This window comes from Sylvia atricapilla, chromosome 4 (assembly GCF_009819655.1).
Source record: "Sylvia atricapilla isolate bSylAtr1 chromosome 4, bSylAtr1.pri, whole genome shotgun sequence".
Classification (NCBI taxonomy): Eukaryota; Metazoa; Chordata; class Aves; order Passeriformes; family Sylviidae; genus Sylvia; species Sylvia atricapilla.
Genome location: NC_089143.1, coordinates 17643590 through 17666776, shown reverse-complemented (window position 1 = coordinate 17666776; position 23187 = coordinate 17643590). Strand labels below are relative to the sequence as shown.

Here is a 23187-nt window from a genome sequence, read left to right as displayed (position 1 = left end):
GGCCCAGAGTAGGAATCTAAACCTTAGAATAAGGCTATAGGAATCAACCTATCCTTATATTAAAATAGAAAGAATTCAAAGAAATTGAGAGATAAAGAGACCAGATGATTTTTAATACAATTAGACACCAATAAGGTGCTCAAAAGAAACAAAAAGTATCATGAATATGTTATTTGGTGATAACATTGAAAGACTTCAAGAATATACATTTTGTTCTGAATAATTTGTTGTTCTCCACTGTTTACTATCACCAAGAGCAACCTGTATTTCATGTTCTGTTTTTTACAGTTATTTTAGTAAAATTATTCATTTTTAAAATTACATTGTTCAAGAGCACTTAGCAGTAGAATATATGATATACTGTCCTTTGTATGGCTGAAAATCTCATCTCACACACTGCTAAAGAAAATCAGTAAGGTATCCACTAGAATATCACCATGATGTTGGGATAGTTATAAAATACAGACTTGCTATTAAATAGACTATACATCAAATGATACCATAGCTCTAATACACCTCATCAAAAATTAATCAGTGAAAAAGTCTTGTGTAGTGTTTAGAAAATGGAAATTTACTTCCCTCTGCATATCACTATTAAACGATTGTTCCCTTTTATATTTCATTACTTGGACTGGAATGTCTCTAGAAAGAAACCTCTGCTGTCCCATGTAGACATGGGACCTACATTCCACTGTGGTATGCAGCAGTAGCACTGAAGAGCTGGACTAGTAAAGTCCCAGAATGAGACAAGGTCTGCTCCAGAGTACTGTGATCTCTGCCTGATCACCAACACCATTTCGTTTAGACAAAATGGTGCTGCTTGTGTTTTCTTTGAAAGTTTTGATTCAGCATCTCAGTCCAGTCCTGCTTTATAAATTAAATGCTATGAAATGTTAGATAGGGAATACAGCTGTGGAGTTTTTTCATGTGACTCATACTTACTTTATGTAAAACCATTTTATCGTGGATAGAAATGGTGCACTGTCCTTTAATTAAATCAGCTCTAAGTTTTGCCTGAATGATTAATAAAATGAGAAAATTCTCTGTCTTGCTATTCCTCCATTTTTTTCTAGTCTTTCTCCAAATCAGATTTCCAAGTTAGTAATATTTGTTCCTTTGGGCTCACCTAAGAACTAAAATCTGTGCCTAATCAAGCTAATTTTCTTTAGTCATGAAATGTGAAAAGAAAAACAAAAAAGCAATAAAAATAACCATTTGTGGTTGCTGTTCATGAAGCATGGCATTTTCATGGCTAAGACTGCCTAAAGGAATAGAGAAATTAATTTCAATAAATTGGATTTTATGTGTATAAAATACATCCAAACAAATGAAAAAACTATGAGATGACATTTGGATCAAAGAAGATATATCCATTGACTCTAATGGATGTTGAACTGGATCCTTGATTAACAAACTTCCTCATTATGAGTAATCGTGAGGCAGCAACACAAAGCAGAAAAGGTAACAAGGCACAAGATTAAGGAAGCAATTCAGAGTAGGGAGGAATATTTAACACAGCACAGTTTTCTACCCGTGGAGAACGCAGCAGTAGAAATGACACAATTCTTCTGTCAAGTTTCAGTGTCCTTTGCCCCCCTGTGCTCACAAGCCTTATGTGGGCATCAGTACAGATTTGGTTCAGCACCTTTGCTCATTGGTGCTACCTATAAATTCTTCACATTACATCCCACAGATCTGAAGCAGGGTAAACACAAAATCATGGGCTTCCATTTATGAATTTGATACTCCTGTTGATATTCCCTTTAATATCAATAGAAGGTATGTTTAGAAATCAAAAGGAATGCACAGATCTGCACATTCATGGACACTAAAATAAATGGACAATAAATGGACACTAATATTCATACATGTGTGCATACACCAAGGAAAAATTTTACTGAAGTTTTCCAGGAGAATAATGACAATTAATTGCAAAGTTAGTGAACAGTATGGTTCACAGGATACCTGCAGGAATAGGTGTTCCATTTATATAGATACATACGTGTATACAGATAGAATTTTCTTAAGTAGTGCAAAAAAACCCAATCTTTACTCTCTGTGTTTATTTTGTTTTCAATTCAAGTTTTGTATATGATGGTAATCTGTTTTGAGCACATGTCTACTCTAAAATCTATGGCTGAAAGTCTGTGGTCATTCAAATGAAATAAACACATTTAAAATAGTGTGAAACAATAATAGGTCAGACACAATCAGTATAATTTTCCAGATCCAGAAGAATAAAAGGGAAATTTACAGCTTTATGGAATCCTACTTAATCTGTATGATTCCCCAGCTCTTTCTTGTCTTCTTCTATCAATGCTGGCAAATTTGGAGATGAGGCCCAACTTCAACAGGAGCCAGCTGATACGAGTCCATACTGCTGCTCTGTTCTCTGCCCAGCACAAGTAGCACTTGGGGAGCTATTAAGGATGGTCATAATTTAGGAGAAAAGGATTAGATTAGTTCTTTCATCAGAACAGACACCTGACCTGGCTCAAACAGTGCACCAGTACAAGGGAGGTGACCACAAGACAAATTTAGCTTTCTGTGTGCCAGTCTCTAACCCAGACTAATACTCTCTAAACTATTTTACTGCTTAGAGTCAGATTTTGGTATTTAGGGGTTCTGTTGTGAATAGAAAATGGAGAGATTACAGAGAGAGATTAAAATAGAGAGATTAAAAAATGGAAGACTATAGACAGAAAAAAGTGAGAAAATGGGTAGGTATTCTCCATTAACACAGGGATCAGGGGACAAGAAAGGTAAAGGCTTTTCAGAAGCATCCTAGAAGTAGGATCAAACTCAATAGTCCAAGGAAAACCTTCTGTTGAACAGTCAAATTTTAGCTTCAGACATTAAAGAAGATCTCTTCAGCAGAGATGGATGAACAGTAATGCTGTTTTACCCTTACAAAGAGTGGCAGGAGAAGGGAAGGGGGTAAGCAGGCTAACCAGTAAAGTTAACTACATGTAGAAAATTACTTTACAAGGTTATATGAGCTAGTTGCTTGTGATATCACAACAGACAGACTTATGAAATTATTTTTATGAAGATTAAAAACATGAGTGGGTAGGCTACAGGATTCCCTTTCCAGATGAATAGCAGACCTTAGAGTTGCCATAAGCTTTCCACAATAAATATTTTAAGTTCTAAAACAACTCCTTCCAAGAACAAAGCTTTGAACCACCAGCCTTGTATTAAAGCCTATTTCTTGACCACTTCAGCGCACTCACTCCTCCCTGCATAACAATTCATACTAAATACTGATGGTTATTCAATATTAAACAACTAATTAAAATTTTTGCTGTTTTCATTGCTTTGAACAAGAAGCTGGTTTGGGCATTTTCAGGTCTTCAAACAAATTGTACCTCTGCAGGTCTCATTCCTAAACTTAATTAATAGTTATTATTATTTATGACTGTACTGCATACTAGTCCAAATTGGTCTTCTTAAAAGAGAGCCTGTGGCTGTGTACTTGGAACTTTTTTCTTCATCTTTTTATTTTCTGAAATAACAGTGTTAGTTCAAATTGTGTAGCTTGTTTTTATATGACTAGTGCTTTGTCTTTGTCTTTGTCTTTGTTTTCTCCCTTTTACCCTTCTGACATTTTTAATTTTAAACTGCTCCAACCTAACTTCATTCTGATTTCTTACTCATGGATGCTTCAAGGACTCACATCGCTGATTATCATCCTTCCATTCTCATTAGTCCAGACCTTAATTTTTTCAAAGGTCACACGGTCTGTATGTCCAGTAAGCACAGTAACTGGCTGGTGTTCATACACACACATCTTTCTCCTTATCTGATACTCATGAGCCTGGTAGTGCTCTTTGTGTGAAAATTGGCCATTACCAACTTCCGAATACTGGTATTCTGCCATTTATTTTGTACATTTTCAATTTGTACTCTGATGTCTGTTGTCTCTTGTTCTTTGTTCCCATTGCCCACTTTTCACTGACTTCTGAATTTTCTGATATGCACAGACACTAAAATCTGTTTCTTAGTCATCAGGAGCAGAAGAGGACATTACTGCACCAGCTCTCTGTACTCTCCAGTCTGGTTTAAAATTGGCATCTGTGTTTTTTAAGTGCTATTGTGTTTGCTCCATCTTTATTTATTTATTCATTTATTCATTCATTTATTTATTTTTTCTCATGTGCCACAATTTCCCTATTTGTTGTGGCAAAATCAAGGGATGAAATCAAGGAATGCAAAGCACACCAGTGCTTTTCATGGCCAGTATTATTTCTAACAATATATTATCTTTCCAATCGATATCCTCTCCAATGATTTCTTCAGATTCCATTTTTGCTCTAGAAGATTTCTAAGTTGGTGTTTAATTCTCTACCTGCCCCACCTTCTGCAATTCTCCCATCCCTGTTCTCTCAGATATTTCATGTTTATCATGAACTAACTCCTATAAAGATATAAGGATTCTGTGATGTTCTGTCTTTATTAAAAAAGTGAAAAGCTAACATTTGACTGTATGAGCTTTTGCAAATAAATTTCTTCTCATTTATTATTTTGAAAGTAACATATAACACCATCCCTAAAGTGTTAGATGCATAAAAGAGAGGAACAGAAACCACTGTCATCATTACTAAAATAAATGCTAAGAAATTACATTACCAGAAAACCTTGGCAGAATCAGCTAATTATAGCTGGCACAGATAGATTATGGATAGTCAGCTACAGTAATCTGAATCCTTCTGTGAGAATCCTCTGGTTTTGGCTGTATTTTCCTGTGGAGAGCTACCCCAAGATTGATTGGTTTAGACTGAAAAAAACCATTATTTACAGGAATTAAATCTGCAAAATATTGTGTCTGCTTTCACCATCTACAGCACACAGGATTCTTAAAAATTTTGGCAGCTTTCATATGAAAGTCACCAAAATGATTAAATTATCTAATTTAATCATTCCCCCTCCTTTGAGTGCATGAGAACCCTTAATAGAACTTCTCATTCACATCCAGTAGCATACAGCATCTGAACACATCCTCTGTTTCCCTGGCACACCCTCTTCAGGCGCACAGCACAAAGCTAATGAAGTTCTTTTGTGTAGGGCTCCACTTGTAGCTACTGAAGACCTGTAAACATGGCAGAAGCAGGGCACTGTAGAACAAGAAAGGACAGGCTTTAGAGTAGCCCAGTGCTGCTTTAACAAAATGCCCTTGTTCCCAAGCTTGACTCTGATACTCTGTCATGGAAAAAGAATTTTCACTTAGTGCGCTTCCAGAAACACCATCTATTTTCAAATAGATTTCATTTTTCAAATAGCCAGCCTCAGACAACAGACTGCATCCAATAGCAATAGTTTTGTTGTTAGCATATGGGGCAAGATGAGATCCCAAGCGCTCTGCAAAATCAGGGCCTTGCTTTCTCAGAAAGGGCACTTGCCCTTAGTTGTCCCTTCAGATTGCCCCAGTGCTCATCCATGTGCCCTAATGCTCACTGGAATGACAATGCCTCAGCTGGTAGAAGCCATGCAGCCATTAAGGTTTGCAGCTGAGATGGAATCAGAGAGTGGTTTATGTTGGGAAACACTTCGTCCAACCACTCATCCAGCACTGCAAGGCCACCACTAAACCATGTCTTTAAGTGCCACCTCCACAAGTCTTTTAAATACCCTCAGGAATTGACTCCACCACTTCCCTGGGCAGCAGAATGATACTGGGGAAGACCCTACAAGAAAATGAGTAGCACTGGAGCACTTGTACTGAGTGATGGCTAGTTAGCCCATGCTACCATACTACCTGCACTGCCTGATGATGTCGTTCAATGATGATGACACAACTCACAAAGGGAACTGAGTTCATATTCCATGTGTGACTATAAATATAGCCTTTCTTTTCCCCCAAGCAGCTGACCTTGCATCCTTAACATGTATGCATGTCAGATTTTTCCTTCACTGAAGATACACCGACAGCCATAAAATATTGGCCAGATAGCTGCCACAAACTGTTACGGATTAGGAGCAAAATAGCTCAAAAATTATTGCAGCTCATATTTTTCCTGTTCTTGAAACCACACTTTGAAAATCAAATTTTCTTGCACATTAAAAGGAAGTGGTGCATGTGTGTCTATTTTGCATGTGGATAAGAAAATTTTGTGTACACAATGGGTATACATACAAACGTTTTTTGATTACAGTGTAAGTATTGCCTTTAGAAAATTGTGTCCCATTAAATAATTCACATTATCCTCCCAGCAGAAGGAATCCAAACGTGTCTAGCAAGGAACTAAATTAGTGAAAGTGAGGTCTTAGAAAATATTGTCCTCTGTGTAGCAATAGTAACACCTTGTTATTGTCTTATATAGAGAACAAACAAATTGGATAATTTGTGCCTCAGATAAGCAAGCCCTGGTTAATAGAATCATACAGGATGTAAGGGGAAATGGGAGTGTGCATTCCCCTGCCTGGATACGTCTCCTGACACAGAGTGGGAGCGCTCTGCCACGCTAACTCTAACTTTGCAAGAGGCAGGTGCAAATTTAGCTCCATTAGCATCAATAAATTGCCACCAGAGCAGACCACAGCTCTGGGGAGGATGCAACAGATACATCTGGGGAAGAGCTTTAAGAAATCACTCCAGCCCAACCAGGGCAAGAAAGCAGAGCAAATTTTGAAAACCAGTGGGCAAGATATAACTGTCTTTCAAGGCTCAGGCCAGGTAATCCTGCCTAATCGACAGTAGGAGCTGACTTTTTAATAATGTCAGAAATTTTAAGAGAATTAATTATTTTATAGGTGGCAACAAGAAACAGCTGAGCTCCAAATTTTGAATAGTGCTGCTAGTAGAGAGATATTGTTTTTAGAGTATATTCAAATCCATTATGCATTGAAGATACAGATAAAATAGCTCAGCAATTAGAAAATAAGAAAAAAATAAGGTAACATGGGGACTAAATTATTGTAGCTTGGTGGAAACTGTTCTTCTCAATGTTATCTTCACCTTCAAATTCTGTGCAGGACTCCTGTTTGTTCCTGGACTCATAATGTCTGAGACTAGGTCTTGGCCTTATTATTCATAATATCTACAACTTGATGACTTGATAAGAAATTACATTTTAAAAAGCTTGATATTAATTTAAAACCTACAAGGTTTTGCTCATTATTTTTGAGACATCCTATTCAACTCCTAGTCAGCAGCTACAGCAAAGTACACTGACCCCATTGATGAGGTAATCAATTATGCTGGAACAAAACAAACTCGTAACTAGAAAGAAAGGAAGCCTATGGTTTTATATAGAGCCAGTGAAAACTGAGAGAAAGACCTTTTGGCAATTGACACAGGACAAGACATTTCACTGCTGGGTTCCAAGAAGATATATTTTAAATTTGTATTAAATACAATTTACAAAATCAATGTTCTTCAATGCTGGATAGCTTTACTTGGAGTGAATGAAGACAAACCAGGGCACACATCCAAAGCTGTGCCTCTACAAGCATGTGGCACTCAGGAATGGAGGTTTACATGCCAGCAACTGCAATTATCCTGACTAGCAATGATTTAGTGTTCTGTGATGTCTAGAGTCCAAAAAACACAGGCTATGTCTTTATATCACAACCATCTGAAATCCAGGTTTAAATTCTGCCTTTAAAGAAACTGCAGCACAGCTTGCTGCTGTGTGCACACTGGAGAATAAAAATGATTAATTCCGCCCATCAGTGAAATTTTTGCTTATGAGTATCACAAGCCTTTGCTGTGTGCAGCAGAAAAAAAAAAAAAGAAAATAATTTTTATGCTTAGTATCTGATCCTTATTCAAAATCATGCAACAGTGCTAATTACTAAACACTGGGAAGACTGAATAAAATATCATAAAATGCTGACTTAAAAACTGACAAAACAGAACACCTTAAACCTAAGTACATTTATCATATCATTTTAGTACATGGTTTTTAGTGCATGAGCTCAGAAAAGATTTTCATGTTAAAATTAACAGAGGAAAGTAACTGGAAAAGAAGCAAATCAAAATGGAAATAAACCATGCTGCCACGATGAACTGAACATCTGAAAAAAGGAGCAGAATGATCAATCGCTCACCACAAGAAAAAGAGACATGTAAAGATTGGCTTGAGAAAAAAAAAAAAAAAATTCCTCTTGGAATCACCACAGCAGGAGCCAGAGGAAGCTTTGCACCCAGAGACCTAATGTCGTCTGTTAAGCTAACAAAACTAGTCTGGAAGAAGAAAAAAAGTAAGACTTTATCTTTTTATCCCCTTCCACTTCACTGCTCATCTCCCTAGTGCTTATCTTGATCCCAGTTTTCTTTTTCTGAGGGTTTTTTCCTCCCTCTCCCTCTTCCTTTCTCGCCTTTTTTTTGATGCTGACAGAGGGAGCAGCATGGGTGCCTGATGCCAGCTGCCTCCTAACCAGAGCCCTGCCTTTGTCATTTGCATTGTCACCTTGAGCAATCACAGACTGTCCCACAGAGGACGCAGAAGGGGTCCGTGACAGAGGTGGTGTTGCAAATTCTGCCTGGCCCTCAGAGCCTTGTGGAGCCTGCAGAGCCCCGTGGCTGCTGAGGCCAGCCCAAGTGTCATGCCATGTCCCATCACACTCAGGGGATCAAACACCCCAGAAGTGGTCAATGCCTGCTGCCACTGGACAGTTTGCAAAGAAACCACAAAAATCCCCTACCCAAGTCAGCCACTTTCTGCCCAGTTTGCCGTAAGCATGTAATGCATGACATGTAATGCAAAACTTGCCGTGACTGAGGAGGAATCCCCAGTGGGATTTTCTCTAGGATGTGCTCCAGGATGCCCCACCACAAAACAATGACAGTGTGGCTGTAGGGTTGCCAGAGCACAAGAGCTGCTCTCTATACCTAATCAGAAACTAAACTAACCACAGCAATACAATGTGCATTACACAGACATGTTAATCTTACATTTACACATGGAAAAATCCTAATGCAATGTATTATTCCTCTGAGGTTTTATACCATATTCTTCTGTCAGTTACAATAGACCAGACCTGCCCTGCACAACTCAGGCAGTAATCTGAACAGTAATTTTTACATCACCACCAAATCAGCAACAATCAGCAGCAGCTTATGCTATTGGGAGAGTAAGTACAACTACAAGCTGTCTATAAACTGGGGGGATACAGTGAGAGAGATCTTGTCACACATCTGAGTTCTTCACACTGTCTCCCTTGGAGTTCAAAACACTCTGGGAACAGCACTCTGTCCATCCATAGAGAAGGTATTACCAGGTTCACAGAATTGAATGAAGTACAGCTAAATTACACACTTAGTTACAGCTCTACATTAGGCTGAAAATAACTGCATTTTCTAGTGTTTGTGTTATCTTAAGAAAGTACCTTGAATAATTACACATAAAATGAAAAAGAATAAAACCAGATAGTCCTGGCCAAGCTAGCCTGGTGTATCATTGAGCAATTTGTCTCATTTTATCTACTGATGGTACATCTAGAAATAGGAAAAATCTGAATTTTAAGCTTGAAATATGAACTCTACAAATCTCTATTTCTGTGTGCGTATTGTAAGCCCACACCAGGGAATACTTTCGAAAACAAAAATAAACATCTAAACTTTGAATGCACTTTAAGGGTCAAAAAGCAATGGGAACAAATGCATTATTTAATTGTAAAAACCACACTCGACTCAGTGCAAGGCTGAGGAGGAAGCTCAGGCTCCCAGAGGCATGTGAAGTGAGGACTGCTTTGAGGGACTGTTGCAAACAGGGGTGGAGCTGAGCTTTCTCTCAGCCCTGACTCTGCCTGGGAGAGGTGGCAACGCAGAAAAGCTGGAGAAGACAGGCAGCTTTTAATAAGAATTAGCTGCCATTTTCTCAGGCACAGTGAAGCAGAGAGGAAAAATGCTGGGAATTTCTTGCTTACAATAAAATAAAGGCATTACTCAAAACTGAGAAGAAAGACTGTTAAAAAGAGGGCTACTCACACAAGGCTAGGAGTGAATTATGAAATTCTTAGCCTTTTTAATAGCCCATTGTTATTAGCTACATCTCTAATGCAGTGTCTTTGTTTTTCCTCCACCCTCATTAAGGGTTAGGTCAATTTCTTACCTGACAAACACAGGCTCTGCTCTCACTACCTTGACTCAAAGCCAACAGTACCTTTTAAAAAAATACTCACAATAATCATGAGCTATAGTATGCTTACCCTGAGGTAGTTGAGGGTGAAGTTTGTCAGACCCATTCGAGTGATGTTTTTGGACAGCTGCTCCAGCACCTGAGGGTCTTGTGCCTAAATAACAAAGGAAAAAAGAACTTTCACTTTGCTTTTCATTGGGATATTTTTTCTATGTGCTTAGTGGAATGTAGGGAGGGTTCCCTGAAAAGCAATGCCACTGCTATGTAAAAATTACACACTGATGCTAAATTTATGTAATGAGCTAGAGTTCCATGTGCATAGGAAAATGTAAAGCATTATGAAATTGGAGCAGACTAAAGACTGTTTTCCAATCTGTTTCTTTGCTCCCTGACCATCCATTCAAAAGATAGACCTAAGAGGTCTGGTCATGCAAGTGTGCAGGGCCCCACCAGCTCCTGAGGGATTGCAGAACACTTTGAGCCTTCTATTTGTTGGCTGTGAGTCCCAGGAGACTAGACAGAAAAAGGAAGAATTAAAAAATGTACCATTTTCTTTTTTGTGGGTAAGAAACTGCAGCAGAAAGACCTCATCAAATAAACGACATTAAGCACAGTCTGGAGAACTGTTCTGATCTAAGTTATTTTCCCAGAATTATACAGGGAAAAATGAAAATATAGGCCTTCCCTGACCCTGGCCAGGAGCGTTACCTGTGAGACCAGCCTCCTCTTTAAAGTGAAATCAATCTCATTACCAAAATTAATACCTGCTGGTTGCTGTCTACCCTGCTTCCACTCTGAATTTAGCAGACCCCTAAATAATAATGTCCATCATGGCCATCCTCATTGTGCCTTAATGGGATACTGTTGAAGAGTTCACTTGATCAGCCCCCTAAGATAGCAGATAATCCTGGGACAGAAATGGTGGGGTGGGCTTTCAAAAGGTGTATTTTTCAGGCTTGTAATAATACTTGGAAAAAAGGCCCAGCTTCAGCTATATACAACTCCTCACTATGAAGAGATCTTTATCTGTGGATATCTTAGTAACTTGATGCCAAAATATAGGAACATCTTTGTGTCTGTGTTCTTACCCTTTATAAAACCACAGTCCTGCAATTGATGTTGCATATCAGGATGCTACTACTAGAAATGGGTGGATGGTGAAGAAATGGAAGTGTCAATAAAGTACACTCTTTGTTTCTCTACAATTTACCTTATTTCTTTACAATTTACCTAATTTCTTTACAATTTACCTTATTTTGACTTTAACTTGTAGAATATTTAATACTTTAATGTTTCATTGTGTGTGTTTTCATTCAATAACAAAAGAAATTCGAGAAATGTGGAACAAAAAGAAGGTCTAGATTAAAATTCTAAAGGTTTCTAAGTAAATATACAGCAATTTCTTATCTTCTATCTATGCAAGGTAACATCAGTTTGCTCCATTTAAAACATCACTGGTACTCAGGATGAAAATTCACAGACTTTGGTGTAGTTCAGGTATATAAGAAGAGATTTTGGACCCAAATCATACAGACCACCAAGTGGGATTAAAAAGAAAATTACGTGCTAAAATAGAATAGAAAACATAGCAACAGTGGCAATAATAGAGCACTGAGAAACAAGGGAGTGATGAAAGAACTTGTGAATAGACATAGTTGCAGGCAAACCAAAATATTTATAGTTAATTGCCTTGGGTGTGAAATTTGCCAGAGTTCTTCATAAACCTAATCTCATCTCCTTGCATTAGGTCAAATGAATGAAGGATTACTTACATGCATGGCTAGAATGCTGCGTGGGACTAATTCTCTGTATTGTCTAATAGTAAAGTGCCATGTTTTTATTCTCATAAGATCATCAAAAGTAAACTCCAAGATAAGACGTCCTTCTGTGCATACCTAGAATACATAAAATGCATGAAATAAATTCCCAGGAATTTTGTTTTCATCGGTATTGTATCATCGATTAAACAACATTGAAAAACATCAGAGCGGTATTCTATTGTTCATCTTGCTAGATTAATTGTTTTCCATTCTCTTGGGGAGAAAAAATGAATGTGGGAAAATTACTTCATAGGCCTTACCTCAGAGACAGTAACTTACAATGGTATAGATTTTATAGCATTTTACAAACATAGAATATTGTGTGCTAAATCTTATTTATTGCATCAATTCTCTTTTCCTCACAGTTTGCTACTGCTAATTAATGACTGAAGCTCACACTGGAGGTGACTGTGGTGCAACTGAGTGCACTTGATGGCAAGTTGCTGAACCAGTCATTCCCAACCTGTTTTAGACTTACTGTAGCTCAGCATATAAACATTTCTCTCATGTCCAGTTGGAGTAGGCAGCACCCTGAATGCCGGTGGCCAAACCTGGGGTTTTTTCATAATTTTTCATAATTTATAATTTTTTTTTTTTTTTTTTTTTACTTTTCCAAGCATTTTCTCCTATTCAGTTTGGTTTTTGTGGTTTTTTTTGGTTTGGTTTGGTTTGGTTTTGTGGGGTTTCTTTGGTGATTTTTTTCCTCTTATCTAGTTTTATTAATTCCCTCTTCCAAGGAAAGCCGGATGGGTGCTTGCCATAGGGCTCTATAAGCTGCCTTGCTCAAAGGTTTGAGAGTCAGGGGAGCAGAGAAGAGCCAGGACAATGGAGCTACTTCCACAGAAAGTGGCTCACACACCTTTGTGAGGAATCTTGTCTAAGAAAGAACAGAAAATGTAGGAGGAATAAATGCAGCAAGTGGGTACTACCTAGAAAGGAAAAATAAAATAAATTACTGGCGACTTTTAAACAACTCTCCACAATTTTATGTGGAAAAGGTACATGGTTGTGGTCTTCTTTAAGGTGAAAAATACAAGCCCAGCATGGTATCTTGACTGAGGGTACTGTGGAGTATTGAAAATTTTGTCTGATTTGAAAATTAACTATCACTGTTGATTTTTAATTGTATATTTAGACTTACAATCCCTGTGCATAGCAAACTTGCAAGTGCAGGTTACAGAGATATTGTGGAAACAGGGGGTACCAGCTTTCAAAAGAAAGCATTTCTGAATATTAATTTTAATACAGCTAGTATCTGATTTTAAAATAGCCATCCCAGATTCAGCTGAATCTGTTGAGCCTTTTTAAAAGCTCCAGCTCAGACTTGGCCAGCTCACACTTGGTCAATGTGTGGCTTTTCTGGTTAACTGTTCTCTTAACGTCCTTACAGTTTTTCCTCCTAATTGTTTCTGTAAAAACACCTAGAAAATTTTAACAGGCATACTATATAGACAAATTCCTGTAGACCTGTGAAGGAGAATCTTGCAACAGGTTCTCATCTGCCCTTTTCAACACACCCTAGTGATACCTTCAGGTGTTTAATGTGCCTTATGTTTCACTTTTGATCTTTACATTAGCTAGATTAGGATGAGAAATTACACAGTACACATGAACACACATAAGGATTCACCTAGGAAAAATATTTTGTATTAATGTTACTGTGTCAAGGCCAAAGATCCTGGTTACTGATCAGTTAATATGAAAGTATTTCAGGTAAAACAATTTTTTTTTAATAATAATAATACCTGTGGCTTCTCAAATGTTTCTTTTTTTAAGCTCACGCAGCCAAAGTGCTTAGCAGATTTTAGGCACTGGCATTAACAAATTTTAATAGAAAAACTTAAACACATTCCTCATATTACAGTGGTAAAAATTTATACATCTCATAAAGGAGTTTAATTTCCTTATGTAAAGTAGAATTTTACACAGTGCTTTTAATCAATAAAATTGGCACAGTTCTTATTTTAAAAGGGCTATTTTTTTCCCCTGAAAGCTGCCTTTTACATAGAATCCAAAAAATCAAAAGGGTCTCCAATTAAGAAAACATTTTCTGTTGTGCTGAATTCATGTTACCGTACTGTGAGCTCTGACATTTTGTTTCTGTGGTAACCAAAATCAGCTGATTAGTTGGCATGGCAACAGAAAAGATGTAATCCCAGCAGACACACTCTAATCAATGCCCCCAGCACAGATGGTCTCCGGAGGATCAACAAGAAAGAGGCTGGCAGGCATTCAGTGTGTCACGTGGTTGCTCTAGACTAGGCCAGGAAAAAACTAAAAAAGAACATTTCTCAAACTAACCAATAGCTTTTTAACCCCTTCACTGCACTTATTAATTGTAGGAATTTCAACTGCTTGTGCCTATGAAAAGCAGCTTTGGTCCTGTGCCTTCTTGCTCACAATCTCATTCTCCTAACACTTGGCATCTTTAGAAGTGCTCTCCCTTTATGAACTACCATTTCTCAAACATGAGTTGCTGCTTTAAGAGAAACCTAAAGCTTATACAAATCTGGGCAATGCCTGATATTATTAGTAGGGATTCAAATGGCTGTTTCAAGGACTTCATCAATACAATTCAGCTGATGGCCGCACACCTGGGAGAAGGAAGTGAGCAGTGAGCACACAGGGTGCTCACTGCTCACCTCTGCCATTCCATTGGGAAACATAATCATTGATAACTGTAGAAAAGCAATCTGCCCGCTCATAAAGTGGGAGTCCCAGAGTTGGAGTAAACACAGTGAAAACAGAGACTTAGAGGGACTCCTAAAACATTTCTCTACCTGAAGAAATAAAAGCGGAGCATCATAGTGGTCTTGTCTTCAGTATTTTGCAACATTTTATTTATGCTATTGAACTATTATAAATTCTTTATACTATTTATTAATATCTTGACAAAACAATTTTTAAAAGTGTGACATTTCATAAGGATTTTGTATCCTCTAAAGACAAGCTGACTATCCATATTCTCACTGCTAGGCATGTTCTGGTCATATCTGTATCAAAAGAATTGGAAATACCATTTTATATATTCATCCAATACTTCTGGATGCAATGAGTTGCAAACTAGCAAAATGTTGAAATGAATTAAATACATTTGATTTTTGATTCTGTGGATTCTTGATTCAATACATAATGAAAAGTGTTTCATTCTGTTATATTAGAAGTTAGTGAATTTGCAGCTTAGAATTCACTTGTGAAACTGAAAGTTTGTATTTTTGCATTAACCACACCCCACCCCAATCTGATAGTTTCAAATTCAGATATGATCCAAGATGCTACATAGTCCACTGCAGTAGTGCTTATAACAGGAGGTCTGCTTTGTTCCATTGCCAGAGCTGTGAGAGTAGGAGTTTACCTTTGGGTACAAGATCTGCCCTTGGTATCCCTGCTAGAAGTTAAATAAGGCAGTTAAATGAAGCTGAGGCAACATTCAGCTCTAACTTATTTCTGAGAGAGTGTTATTATTTCTCCTCCCTTACTCCACCAACTACTGTGTTTTTTGTCAGATTTGCTCTTACTAACAAGTCATATTTTCAACATGCAGGCATTAAATCCTCCTAATTTTTCTCCTAGAATCCAAATCACATCACCAGATGGACTTTTCTACCAGGACACAGAGGTTTATATTGGAATCTGCTAGACAAATGTCTAAGCAGAGGCAAGCTGTGCACTGCCAGGACTGCAGCAGACAGAGGGACCCACTGCACACAACAGGACAATGCCTTGGGAGGCAACTGTGGCCTCCTCACATGAGGTGGACACCCAGCCCCGTTCACACTATTCATCCATCTTTGATTTGCTGGATGCTGACCTTCTTTCCAAAATAACAACACTGTCATGTGCTGCCATTAGTAAAAAAGTCTAATTGAGTTGAGAAAAGTGTTCTATATTTACTGGCTAAACCCCCCTCAAACCAACCTCCTTTTATTTGTTATTGAGTTAAAGCTACTACAAAGGGAAATGACAGAAATTGCGTTAGAGAGTTCAGCAATGAAGCAGCTACTCTGAACTATGGCACATCTGCTGCACACGACCAGGACCCACAGCTCCTCATGAGCAGTGAGGTGGCACAGAGGTGCTAATAGGAATATCTGGTCTCTTCTCTGTCTATCTGTGTCTGTGTAAGCCACAGGGGCTGGAGTGGGTTCACGTGTTCTGGCTCACCAGTGCACCACACACCAGCAGCTTCTCCCTCTGATCCCCACCCCAGGGGAGGTGGCAGAGCAGGACCTGCAGAGGGATGGGACTCACATACATGCTACAACAGCACAAGCCATGTAACCCTGGTCATGATGCTGTCAAAAGCCAGTGACTTGAAATTAAAACTTCCATGGTCTTGCAGATCAAGGGCAACACAGATTAGCCACCTTCTCCTGCTGCCACTTCTCCTTTTGTTCTTTCCTTTATGAAAAAGTTAAAGATGAACACGTACAAGATGGAAAATCAGTATTTCCTGTTATCAGTATTTACTGCTAATGTATTAAAACGTACGCACTTCCATTTCGAAACAACTCTACCTTTTTTTTTTTTAATATAAGAAAATTTTGGTTTTAACTTGTGTTTTTCGCCCTTTTGGTACTGCTTTTGTATATATACATATTGCACCCATTTCAAGTACAGAGCTAGATGTGCCCTATGCATGAAGATAAATCACTATCAATTACAAATATTGAATATTCACTGACTGATCCAGAGCATGTTTCAGTCAATTGACTCCTTCCACTGACTTCATTGCCTTTTGGACTGGCATTCTACTGTACTAAATCAGTATTTTCCTAGAGCTTTATAGTCCTTGTAGTAGGTAAGTATCAAATGTAATGCATACCATCCCAAATGGTAGGTACCTGCAATGAGAAATCTCATTGTTGCTTTAAAATCAAACCCAGAGAAAAGGAGATGGGCAGCCTAAATTTAATTCACATAAAACTGATACTTCTGGCAACCTGGTATTTTGTGCTTCTCTCACAATCTTTCTGGGAGAATTACAGGAGATACCCACAGAATCTTCCAGTCACATAATGAATATAGAAAACAGTAATTAAATGGCTCCAAGGGTTTTCAGTATTAGAAATAATCTCAGTCTACCAGAAAAATTCAACAGCCAATATTTTTCCCCTTTATACACACTGAAAAAGAAAAAGAAAACCAAAAACCAACAACATGCTTTATTGAGTCTTCCCTGTTACCTTGGTAAACATGGGTTTTCCATGCTGAGTGACCATGGTGCATTGATCACAGTCCACTGTGATGGATGAGTTGTGGTATGACTCTTTTGAGTGCTTGAGAATGTAATACAGGTCTGTTACACCTCCTTCAAAGACAGTGCTAAAATAACGAGGAATGAGGGTTCTTCCAATTGCTGTGAGGAAAATACAAAGCAGAATTCAGCAAATGCTCTAGGTTATAAAATCTCAAACCATTTGCTAACAGCACATGAATAATTTTAAGTGCAATGAAATCAAACTTTCATTTAATGACTATAATACATGTTCTCTCCCTTTTGTAGAGACAAAGTTGTGCCTGCTCCCACTGAAATCAATGAAAATGGCTGACTCCATTCAGAGGGAGTGGGCTCATCATATTTAATCTTTTTAAATTGATGGCAAGTTACAGTCACTCTTGAAACCATCTGCAAGGCTTTTTGTCCCAAAGTAATTATTATACAAAAACCCACATGATGTCAATTACTACTGAAAACTGATTACCCATAAGTGTATAAATACAAGTGGTGAATATTGACAGAAATATACTTCTACACCCAAAAAAGCAAAGCACTTTTATATAAGGGGGTTGTGTACACATATATGTTTTTTTCGTGTGTGGGCACGTATATATCTATATATACCCACCATACATGCACACGCACACATGCACATACACTCTTGATTCAACAGGAGGGCTACTACAGAGAAATCAGAGTACTGGGGATTGAAGGAGGACCTGAGAATGGAAAACCAGAATGTTACACAATATATGACTACCCACAGATCGATCTGTGGTCTCTCTTTAGAACAGTATTTATGCCATAGGCTAGAAAGTCCGAGCAGGCGTGAACTCCCTTACACACACCGCTTAAACCCCAAACTGTGGACTGAAGGTACTCAATTCAGAATTATTTAGTCAGGCAAAACTCTCACTGAAGTCACATCTCTCACTTCAGTAGTAGTGTCAGGTAAGTTTTACAAGGTCTAATTCCAAAAATGTAGTAGTGAAAGTGAGCTTCTGACCGTGCTTCAGATGCACAAACTAGCTGCAGCACTGACATCAAAGGAAATTATCTCATATGCAACTGATGCTTTCCAAGCATCTCCTTCTTTACAGATAAATTTGATATACCACAAGCCTGGTATAAGAGAACATTTCAGTTTATAAAAGATGGGTACTTTCATACCAAATGACTCATTGCCTTGCAAACATTAATCAAGCCACAGTAATTTTGAGTAGTGGATACATAAAAACTGCCTCCATTTTACAGGAGAAAACCAAGCAATCTAAATGGTCCCTTGGAAGAATGAGGTAGGAAAGTCACCATCCACAGGCAAGATTAGAGTTTATTAGTTCCTAATTCTAATTTGTCTATTAGGACTATGTGGTGACTCATGCCTCCCTCATTTGCTGCATACTTTTGAGAGTGATTTCTGAAAAAACTATTTTCATAGAAATTTTGCCAGCATATGAACAGAGGCTCCTGAACCTAGGAATGCATTTGCAAATCAGCGTTGCAAATTTAAAAATAAGGAATTTTCACAGTAGCTCTGTGAATACTGTTTTTATTCTGTGCATTGCAATGTGGAATATTGTATAGGCATTCATAATGCAAATTGTATAATGAAAATATGCAAATATAGAAAACTAGGACTTGTTAAAGTTTTTGCTGTAATATCACATATCAGTGTAGTTTAATGTATAAAAATATACCACACTTTCTGGAAGTGGTTGACAATTCAGTGAATACATTGAAAGACTGTTGTACAATTGTAGATCCTAAAAAACCTCACCCACTAAGCATGCACATAATAATTTTTTACAGTCTTTTAATTTAATTTAGAAAAACTGAAGTCCAGAGTATTAGCGTAGGATTTAATTCATGGTTTAACTCAAATTTCTTCATGTTGGTGTGGTATATAGTAAAAAAGTGGAATTTACCCATCAAGTTAATTTCTTGCTCCCCTAAGGCTAATTAGTGCAAATTAAATTTCCTGCTAATCATCTTAAGCAGCAAATGGGTGATATGAAAATCCAGCATTCCTACTGATGGTGATAAACCTCTATTCATACGACTTATGCACTGCATAAATATCTTGAAACTATTTAACTGCAGTTGATAGACTGCTCCCAAAGTAGAATGGTCATGTGGTGCTGCTTTTTGCCCAGTATTTACAGCTACAACACATTAAGGAAAGCTGGAAATACAATAAATAATTTATTCTTGTTACATTAGTAAGCATTCTAATAAAAATTATTTCCTGGTAAGTGTTTGCCACAGGGATATGCTACTGTTAAGAACAGAGTGGGAGACCAAAAGGATGAAGAGGAGTAGAGATGCCCACACAGATGTGCTCCATGGAACTGCATTTTCCCTGACAGATGCACGTGCAGACCCTGTTGGGCTGCAGAACTGAAAATAACTGATGCAAATATCCAGCATAAATGTTTATAGCTACATATTCAACTCCAGAAGAAACAGTAATGGAAACCTGTGCTAATGAGCAGATCTCTCCTCAGCTCACTATTTTGCTTTGCCATGGAAGACAGAAGCATGTTCAGGGTTTTGGTTCTCTTCCTGAAGCACTCAATGGCTTAAAATGATCATTTCATTTCTAGGATAAACATGAAACTCTACAGTAGTAACAAGGGGGGTTTGTGCTGGAGATGGTATTTCCAAGAACAACAAAAGTCTGTGGAATAACTCTTATGAGGCCTGGAGATCATCCCAAACTCAGTGCACTTTTTAGTGCAAAGGACTACTCCTTGAATTTTTCTCTTTCAAGACATAATTGTGTAGATGAGTATGCAAGCACATATGTGTGTGCAGTCCTGCTCTGCTGCATGCACACATACAAGCCTTTCCTGGGAAAAAGAATGGGAACATGGCAACTGTGCTTTTCCTTCCCTACTTGGAGTGAATGGACATGCTCACATGCAGATGTACACACTCCACCTGTGCCTGCCAATGCACATGTCAATAAGATTTCAGCAACACCATGTATCTTCTGCTAGAGATAGCAGGATACTTTCTAGGAGGACCTCAAACAATGCTAAGGCAGAATTATGAAACAACTGGATACTTGTGGCCACTTCAGGATGTGGTCCAGCCATCCTTAGGCCAGTGAAATGAACTCACCCCTTGCAGAGCACAGATCAAACTGTACGCCAGCCTGGCCTTGGGATTGCAATTGCCTGGCCTTGTCTGTAGCAGACACAGCAATAATGGAAAGTATAGACTAATAGCACATCCAATTGCACTAGTGGGGCTGAATGAAGTTTTATATGCTACTGCAATTGGAATTCCTTCATCTTTCAGAGCTTGGATTTTAGTCCACAGAATACATGTTCAAGAATGTGTGTCTGTGCATGGTATTTTAGGGCTCCTTCTCACCACACCACACTTCCCTAAAGGAGCATCACATGGAGCTTTCAGAACTAGCATACAGATCTTAGCCACAGGAGCTCTGAGCTGAGCATTTGCAGAAGCAGTTTGAGTGTGGAGAGGTTCTTGTCATTTCCTTTCTTAACATCAGGGCTTCATTTTTCTCCAGTCTTTTTGCTCACTTAACCCCATGGTCCAATTGTCTGTTTTCTCAGCTTATGGTTGGTTGCTTATCTTCCAAGCTCACTGCTCAACTCCCAGTATCTCTTTGTCTTCTCCCCCTCCTCAAATTATGCCACTTTTTCTTTTGCTCAAAGTAACCCAGTAATCTACCCTAAATCTACATGATTTTTTCATTCTTCTTAATTAAGAAGGCCCAGTTATTTAGTCTCAGTTTCCTTGTTCTTCTCCATGCTGCCCAAAATGCCAACTTCACACACACTTTTTTAGTGCCCTTCCTACCCAGCCAGGCTTCCACATCTGCTTGCCCCAGCCTCCCTTCCTTGACAGCCTAAGCATTCCTCCTGGATCTTGACTTTGTGGGTTACTCCCACCAAATTCTTCTTCTGTACTTTTTCCCACTCTGTCTCCTTGTAACAGCAGATTCTTTCTCCCAATCAATCTCATCTTTCCTTCCTTCCTTCAGTTTCTCATCAGCCAGAGACCTGACAAAAGGATCTCTTTCCTCTGTGTCCTCTCACCCAGCCAAGCACATTCCCATTCCTTGTATTTTTCTCATTGACTTCCAACCCTCCCTAACCCAGTCAACCGCCATCTTCTCCTTTCATCTTCCAATTACTATTTCTCTCTCCTCTATCATACCAATGGCATCTGGTCCTGATTTTTACCCTCTTTTTTTTTTTTTCTCTCTCCTCTTCTCTTTTCTTTCCTCTACATTCAGGTCAAGTTCCTTCTTTCTTAAGACCACCTGGATCCCAGGCACATCTGCCAGCAGTGTAGAAGAAAGGGTTTCCTGCTCTTGCATGCACCACTGGCTGAGCCTTCCCTGTGGGTTTTGTAATCAAAATGACAATGATTCCACACAGCAAAATATCCTGACCTGCAAAATATCTAGTTACTCTATGCAGTTGGCATGTGGATGCCCCACTGTTCCTGGGAAAGGAGACTTTGGAAATTTTAAGCTTGCACTGAATACCTGAGAATGAGTACCCTTCTTTCCCCCAAAATATTTAGAAATTTGTTCAATTCAGTCAGATTTCCACAAAGAGGACAAAGAGATACCCCTACCACAAAGGTGAACAACCCTCCTCCAAAGCATACACATTTTTAAACATTTAAAAAACAAACTTGGAATACTTCTGTAACATGGAAAAAATACCTTCACGTGTACAAATAATAGAAGGCTTTTTCCATTACCCAGAAAAGACCCTTTAATAGTGTCAAATGTGACACCCCACATTTCAAGATACTGTATATACTAGAAGGAAAAATCACCTGTGCCTCATCATTCAGGCATTAATTCCAGATCACCGGAATGTTGCTTTTAATTATTATTTTGTCCTGGAAAGCATTCCTCCCTTGCTAAAGGAGGATTTCTTATGAGAAATGGGCACTGCCACTTAATCTTTGCTTGATTTTGGTAGCAGTTGCCCAGATAGCAGAGCAAAGTGACAAAGATCAGTTGGATTTAGCAATAAGGGATAGTTATTAACATGAAAATGTCTATAAGAAAGGCATATCAGAAATTAATATTTTGCACAAAAAAAGAATGCTATCATCCATGGACATGATGTAACTTTAGCTTATGTTGTAGTGTGACAGTTTGGCTAAATGTGATTCCATGCATCACAGACCAAAAAACAATTTTAGAATTGAAGATAGATTTGTGACAACCCCCCCAAACATGAGTGGTCCAGAAATCAATTAATTCAATCTATGAACAAAGGCAAGAAACTTTATAGGTCAGTAATAGTTATATTATATACAATTCCCTAAGTATCACACCTGGGGAATTCTAAATAATAGAATGAAACCATCTGACATATTAAATGGCCCAAGGCCTGCCTCTCAAGGAGGGATGCACAGAGGTCACACTCCCGCTTTTTGGGCTGGGCATGCAACAATGATGATTAGGATGTCCATCTCTCCTCCTGTTCCTTTAGTTTATTATTTCTTTTAGATGTGTTTGCCTGAGCATAAAACACTTCATCCTCTCAGGAATATGTTTAACTCTAGAATTATTTTTCCATCCCAAACTGAGCCAAAAAGTCCAACGATCTCCAGATGGGATTGTCCATAACTTGTGAAGTTCAGGGTTTTTCCAAGCCTCAGATGAGCTATGGGTAAAAAGCCAGCTGAAAAAATAGTTTAAAATATAATTTTGGTACCACCAAACAGGGTGGTGGTGATGGCACTGCTGGATGGTTGAGGATTTTTTCCCCAAGGAAGATCTGAGTAAAAAAACAGTAAACATGTTTTTCTAGTTCACAGGAAACTGGTATTATTTGTGGGCTAGGAACAGCAGAAGAACATTTCCTCCCTTTGTGTGCCCAAGATAGGCTTTCAAAATCTCAATGCCCCCTCTACAGCACGAAGGGTCACGGCCTCTTTGCAGAAGCAGGGCTTGATAGCAAACCCCTTCCTGCTCACTGAACTGCTCCTGTTGCATTTACAGTAGAGGCTCTCAGGATCAAACGTTTGGATTTAGCATATATATGGTGTAAAATAACTACCA

At 38.4% G+C, this 23187-nt stretch overlaps 1 protein-coding gene across 9 annotated transcripts in view; it reads right to left on the bottom strand.

Moving 5' to 3' along the window:
- Positions 1-23187, bottom strand: part of LDB2 (LIM domain binding 2) — a 210310-nt gene that overhangs the window by 35380 nt on the left and 151743 nt on the right. For all 9 annotated transcript variants that reach the window (XM_066317200.1, XM_066317199.1, XM_066317201.1 and 6 more), the window contains 3 exons: positions 17089-17261; positions 11855-11977; positions 10153-10236 (listed from right to left, as the gene is read on the bottom strand). In XM_066317200.1, the coding sequence (XP_066173297.1) occupies positions 10153-10236; positions 11855-11977; positions 17089-17261 (380 nt within the window). The remainder of the gene's footprint in view (positions 1-10152; positions 10237-11854; positions 11978-17088; positions 17262-23187) is intronic.